The sequence below is a fragment of the Carex rostrata genome, chromosome 7, assembly GCF_964058835.1.
Source record: "Carex rostrata chromosome 7, lpCarRost1.2, whole genome shotgun sequence".
In the NCBI taxonomy this organism is placed as follows: domain Eukaryota; kingdom Viridiplantae; phylum Streptophyta; class Magnoliopsida; order Poales; family Cyperaceae; genus Carex; species Carex rostrata.
The window spans coordinates 4,332,241-4,339,419 of record NC_135924.1 but is presented as its reverse complement, the minus strand read 5'-3'; the positions used below and the strand labels follow the sequence as shown (position 1 = coordinate 4,339,419).

Genomic DNA, 7,179 nt, shown 5'->3' with positions numbered 1-7,179 from the left:
TAGTAAGCTTAAAGGGCAAATATGCCCCTGAACTGAACAATAAGGATTCTTGTAATTTTTTAACATACACCATACCTTTTATTGAACAGTAAACTATATTATATCATGAATCCAAGATTCCAAGTGCAGGAAAGAACAAAAGGCAAAAAAATTAAAGAAAACATCAAGATACTACCATGAAGAAGGCATTTTAGTATTATTAAAGAGGTTTGAATTTTAGTTCTATTTTTCATTTCCTGTACTGAATTTTGGGCTTGTTTGCTTGGTGTTTTCAGGCATACTGGTTGAATGTGTGTGAAACCTGTTGGGCCTATATTCCACACACATCTATCTTTATATTCTGAGTAGAACTAGGGTGTTCTTAAGTTCACCAAGCCCCTTTGTGAACTCAACTCTAAAACCTATAGAATGTTGCTTCACAAAAGTCTGTAATAGCTAAGAAATACACATGTCAAGTCATGGTATTGTATTATCACAACTGTTGAAATGCCAAAATTAAAAAAAAATTGGGAACATTATACTGCTATACTGATCATAAAAGTTGAAATGCCAAAATTAGTATATATATATAAAAAAAATGGGAGCATTATACTGTTATGCAAAAATTAAGAGCAAGCAATTCCTTCTAAATATATCAAAGTTTGTTTAAGCAACAAAAACCATATCATCTTAGCATCATTTTACTAAATCAAACTTGAATTAGTTTTCTAATGGTATCCTTTTCCTTTTTTTTCTCTTCTACAGTAGTAGTGGATGAATGCCAGATGCATCTCATTGAGTGAGGCAATAGTACTTTGCAATGCGCACATAGGTTCGTGCTATGGATTCATATCTTAATTTCATATGAAAACGTACTTAGAGACCATATTGTACATTTTTGTATAAAAAAAAAAAATTACTATTTTTTTTAGATAAGAAGAAAATCACCTGATCGAAAAGATTATGTCTATGCACCCCTATCCTATCCTTTTTCAGCAATCCATTTAGGTTCTATGGTTAGTTAACTGCTTTCTATGCTTCTCATTTATTTTGTTGAAGTGATGATGGTATGCTGCTTTGCATTCAAGCAATCTAAAAGTTCCTCAAAGGTATGCTGATTTTCTATCTATTTCAGGATAAATATGAGAAAAATGGGCTCAATTTAGGGTTTAGTTGAACATTATTGTCATTTTGGGGAAACCAGGGTTGCTGGTACTGTAACGATATGTTAAGTATGTATTGGTAAAATTTTAAATTCTTGCTTTAGATTTTTGTTGACTCTTACTAAAGAAGCAATTTTGATGTTGTGTAGACCACCATTGAATGCAAGGTCAGATTCTAAATTTCTATTGATCATAATAGTTGGTTGTTTTTTTGCAGCTTCTCCAGAAATTTATTTAATCCTTTCTAATGTGGTACTATTCTGGGTCATTACCGGAAAATATATCAGTGATAAACTGGTACTAGACCAAAACTAATAAGTATCTTTAAACATTCATTGTTATGTAGATTGGGGGAGAATGATAAGTTTGTTGTACTTCCTTTGAAAAGAACCTTGATATATGGAGGCAGCTCTGGAGAGTACTTGACAGCGACCCGAGGAACAAAACTGTGCCAGTTGATAAATATAAACCTTCAGTTTACCAGTGCCCTCAAGTAAATTTTCCTATTGATGTCGATATCATATTTTATTATTATTTTGTGTGGTCGGTACTGAGCTGTACAGTATGACCATGCTTTTTTATTCTATTGTTAAGACAGGTGTTTAGGTGAACTGTTGAGGATTAAAGAGAGCCTGATTTAGCTTTGAATCAACTTACTACTTCAACATTGAGGACATTTAATTGAAAACAAAATAATTTGAGGTGTAATTGAAAAAAAAAAATTAAGGCTTATTTGCTGTAACAGTTTGTGTGCCTCTACTAAATGATGTCATTATGTGAAGTGTTCATCTTTATTTTAAAAAACATTTAATAAAGGTGTCAACTCACTCTATATTTGTATTGTGTGATTTGTTTTTTATAGATTGTAATAGTGGTTGATGTGAGGGATGCCTTGTAACAGTAAAGTTTTTGTAATTTGCCTATGGAACTCTCTAATTTTGGATGTACAGAACTTTTTTGAAGGTTCTGCACAGGGGGGTAAAAATGTAAAGTAAAACAAACAAAACAAATTTGCAAAAGATCACCTAGTTCAAGATTCAAAGATAAAAACTCACTGGATGTACAAAACTTTTACATATAAACTTTCTATGTACAACTCTCCATGCCTCAAAAGCAATTGCTCAAGCAAGCTTAAGTTGGTTGTTAAAATCATGCATTTTAAGTTTGTTTCTCCTTCAAAAGCTTCATATGATTGAAATTACATAGATTACAATCAATGTATCACCTAGTACCAACCTCAAATTACATATGTTTTGATCCCCTCATGTCTGTTGTGTTGTACTCGCTCGCAATTCTTGCTCCTTTGTAAGACCCGCAATTTCTTTAAGTGGTTTCCAGACGAACTTCCTCCTGTACAAATAAAATTATCTAATAACTGCCAGTATATTTTACAGTAGGAATCTTAACAAGGTCGTCGTTAACTTAATTGCTTTCATATTTTTATTTCGGAAATCATTACTGTTGTTGTGTATTTGCACGAGATCGCGCAAATCAGAAAGCTATTTCCATTTCTAACACATTTAACAGGAACAAGGAAGCATGCGTAATGTATCTGAAAAGGTTTAATATAGTAAAAGAAGGCGTACTGGTAAAAGGTTATATATGGTTAGAAAAATGAAATTTTTTAAGTGAAACTTAATCTCTGTGGCCAAATAACTTCCCTAGGTTTGAAACATGAAATGGACAAAATAATACCATGTTAAGTTCTCAGTTTCTCATAATGTCATGCACTGGTACGTATTGGAGCATATAGGCTAGGTTTTAAATTTGTACATAAAAAATAAACATCAATCACACTTTGAAGTTTTCAATTTCTTCTCTCTACTTCTTTCTACTTATTCTTCTTCTTTTTTTCTTTTTTTTTTTTAAGTCAGTAATTTGTAAAAGCAAGGGGCATTGCAGTAAGTAGTTATTTTACATTACCAGTTGCCACATTCAGCAATTACTCGAACTTTGGGCCGAAGGCTGGGAAGCAATGCCAGAAATTGCAACTCGGCCTTCGAAAGAACCTTTCAGTATAAAACAAGAAAATGTAAGTTTATTTGGGATTATACATGTATACTCTTGGTTTAATCACAGATATATTGCTCGAATACCTTGGCTTCAATGATCCATACAACAAGGCCTTTGGCCTCGGGAGGCAGCAAATTGAGCCGATAATCGACTTCTGGTGGAAAATACCATCTTGCTATTGGCTGCCTTCCCAGGTGAGGCTGCATTCATGCAATCAACAAAATTAAACTATAGAATTTATTTTTGTGTGTATTATACATAGAGAGATTCAGAAATTGTTACTGATATTACATTTGACATTTGACTAAAATTAAGTAACAATTCTGAATCTCTCTGTATTACACATAAAATAATTTAATCCTAGTACTATAATTATTTATAAAAAATTGTGAGGATAAATTTGTGATAGGCTTACAGGGCAAACAGGATGGATCTTTGTCAAGGTAGTCTCAGGATCTCCCAAACCACGAGCCGACAAATCTAAAAACACATACCCCTGGTACCGGAGCCGGGTTAGGTACCGGCCTTCGTACCCACCTTCGTGTGGTGAGTACACAGCCAATGCCTTATGGTTTTCCACGTCATCTAGCCACCGGCCCAAATCGGGCCATAACAGATCTCCTCCAATAAAATCCGATAAGCCGGCAGAGGGTACTGTCCGAAACTGTAAGCGCCTGTTGTATCTTCCTCCTTTTGTAAATGTCGGTTGCACCAGTGAAATTGTGTGCGGCGCCACTAGAGAGTGTAGCATTTTTGTTTCACCTTCTCTCTTCTTCTTTTTTTTTTGGGGTTAATTTTGTTTTCTGGTAAAGGAGGAAAGAGGTTTGTGTGGTGGCGGGAGAGTTTGGTTTGTGGCTGGAAAGTTGGAATAGGATAAGGAGATAAGCAACACGAGGCCTTTTTGTTACTGTTTGGAAATTTTTTGATAAAACAAAAAATTTACCAAATTAATTTGAGAGCTTTAGAGTGACCGAATTACAAGTGTTTGACAACTACAAAAATAGTTAATTACTTGAGTGCTTTAAGATGCTTTATGAAAAAAGATATTTATATTAAGGTGTTTAAAATTATGAGCCTGATAATTGTATCTCAAACAAAATCTCCGAGCGCATCTCTTAAGTAGTTTAATAAAAAAAAATTTCAATGTTTAACTTTCATTTTCAGCACTAATATCCAAACATTTAAAGTTTTGTTTATAACATTTTACAATGTTAGTCGCAATCATTTAAACCTCTATTTGCAAGCATTAAAATTCTAAACCTGTATAGTTTTAACTCCTAACTACTTTTGTTTTTAAGTCAAAAACGGAAAGATTTCTTTCATCCATTTTTTTTTCTTTGATCATTCTCATCTATTTTCTCGACGATCCGTGGTGAATTTTGTGAATCTAAAAATATTAACATTTTTTACCCGATTTTCTCTTTCAAATGAGATCTATGAATAATAACTTTCGAGTCATATTTATGTCGTAATTTTTTTTACCACTTTAAATTTATGTGACTTTTAGTTTTTTTTTATTTTGCTTCAAAATAATTTAAACCTCTGTTTACAAGCATATAAACCTCATTAATAACACTTTAAATCTCTATAATAAAACATATAAACCTCATGTACAAAGAATTTAAACCTCAACAATAATACTTCAAAGCATATAAACCTTAACAATAACACTGCATTTACAAAGCATATAAACCTCATATACAAAGCCTTGAAAATTTTAATGGTTGTAGACTAAGTTTTAAAAACTTGAAAATTTAAAGTACTCATGAGTTTTACTTTAAAAAAACAAATGACTTTGAAAATTACTCAAAAGTATTTTTTCATGGATCTTATTTGAAGGATGAAATCGAATAACAAACGTTCGTATTTTTAGATTCGTAAAATTCATCACGGATCATCGAAAAAATAAATTATAACGATCAGAGAAAAAATAAAAAAGAGTGGGTAAAAAGAATCTTTCCTTTTTTGGCTTGAAGACAAAAGTAGTTGAGAGTTAAAAGTATATAAAAATTCTTTCAGACAGAGGTTTATATGCTTGCGAATGACATTTTAAAATGTTATAAACATAACTTTAAATGTTTGGATATTAGTGCTGGAAATAGAAGTTAGACAATATTTGAAGGTTTTTCTATTAAACTACTTGGGAGACACGCTCGGGTATGATGGCTCGGGGTATCAGAATATTTCTCTTGAAATTAAGTATTTTAAATTACTTTTTCTTTGTGCAATACAAGAAGTATTATCTAAATATACTAAAAATGATTTAATTTTTTTTACCAATATTATAATTTTTTTAAAATTTGGGGCACAGCTTGTTTCCTCATGGAGCAATTATGCAAAGAAATTAAGCAACACAAAAGCACCAAAAAATATATATATATTTTTTGAAATAATTATTGGATGCCAATAATTATCAGTGTCTAAAAAATTCATTCGATACTGGCAATTGCCAGTCCTTAAAATGCTCTCTAAATATAATATTATTTTTCAATTCCTCAGTCATTTTTTCATAAATCTCAAATTATAGATGCTGACAATTGTTTAGTATTCAACCTTCGTTATGAAATGTGATAAAAAGTTCCGTAGACGTCTAATGTGATAAATTAATTAGGTTTTAATTCAAAGTGGTTTTGGGTTATGATTGAGGGAAAAAGGGTGGGCTCACAAGCTATAATTTGATTTGGATTTGTGTTAAATGTTAAATTGTTAATGGAGGCCTACGGGCCATGTAAGAACAACAACAACAACAACAACAAAAATTGTTAATGGATGATAACAAATTAAATGGGAAAAATGCCCCTAGCTAGTACAACTGTTCATAAGCTATCTTGATTTATTTCCCTCCACACATTCTAAGGGCCTGTTCGGCCGAATCACTGTTCACGTGGGAAAAAAAAAATTCAGTTCAACTGAATTTTTTTTTCCCACGGGAACAGTGTTTTTCAGTTCAATTCCCGTGCCCGTGCCCATTCCCATTTGTCGGCCGAACAGGCCCTAATTGTGAGATAAAAAGTTGCTTAGACGTCTAATTGTGATTTTTATTTTCTTGTGCTTCTGGAGTCCTAAGCTGATATATTAATTAGGTTTTAATTCAAGAGTAAAGCTAATATACACTTAAGTGTACCGTATACTTAACTTTATGACCGTCAGATTTCTTTAAAAGTCGTGGTAGCACGACTTTTAAAGAAATCTGATGACCCTAAGGTTAAGTGTACGGTACACTTGGTACACTTAAGTGTATATTAGCTTTATTCTTAATTCAAAGTGGTTTTGGGTTATAATTGAGGGCAAAAAGGGTGAGGATCAGAAGCTATGATTTGATTTGGATTTGTGTTAAATGTTAAACTGTTCATGGATGAGAACAAATTAAATGGGAAAAGTGCCCCTAGGCCTAGCTAGTACAACTGTTCATAAGTTATCTTGGTTTATTTCCCTCCACACATTCTATCTTCATAACTGCCCATATTCCACACACATAATACATTGTGTCAATTGATGTTGATTCCTCTTTAAGTTGGTTGTTAAAATCATGCAGTTTAAGTTTGTTTCTCTTTCAAAAGCCTCATATGATTGAAACTACATAGATTATATTTGGAGACTTTTAAGGGGCATTATTATGAATTTTTTTCTGAAATTTTTGGATATCGATTACCACCTTGCTATTTTGAGCCTCTGTTATTTCTGATCTTTTGAGGCAGCAATTGCAATATCTTTTTAAAATGATAAACTAGATGATCAAATTACTAGAGTAGACGAGAATATTCAGAAGTTTTAAATGATGTTTCAAGGAGCTTATAGTGGGAAATTTTATAAAATAATCTCCTCTTGAAAATTATCAAACAAAATATCTCGAGTTAGGCTGGGGTGCTATGAATAGCATAGTGGCCTCTATGCTACGGCTCAATATTCGAGTTTTCAAAATATAAACGGTCGATCTGAACCGTTCATCTTATTCTCCATATTAATATCTGCTTGGAGACCAAATTTTATAATTTTCTGAATTTTTTTACTATTTATTAAGCCA

At 32.2% G+C, this 7,179-nt stretch overlaps 1 protein-coding gene across 1 annotated transcript; it reads right to left on the bottom strand.

Annotated features, from left to right (window-relative positions):
- Positions 1 to 2,171: 2,171 nt before the first annotated feature.
- NDHN (NADH dehydrogenase-like complex N) lies at positions 2,172 to 4,025 on the bottom strand. Its single transcript, XM_078305110.1, has 4 exons — positions 3,571 to 4,025; positions 3,239 to 3,355; positions 3,066 to 3,151; positions 2,172 to 2,492 (listed from the first exon to the last, which is right to left on the bottom strand). Exons 1-4 carry the CDS (start codon positions 3,904 to 3,906, stop codon positions 2,405 to 2,407), a joined length of 627 nt encoding a protein of 208 aa, XP_078161236.1. The 5' UTR covers positions 3,907 to 4,025; the 3' UTR covers positions 2,172 to 2,404.
- Positions 4,026 to 7,179: the final 3,154 nt, after the last annotated feature.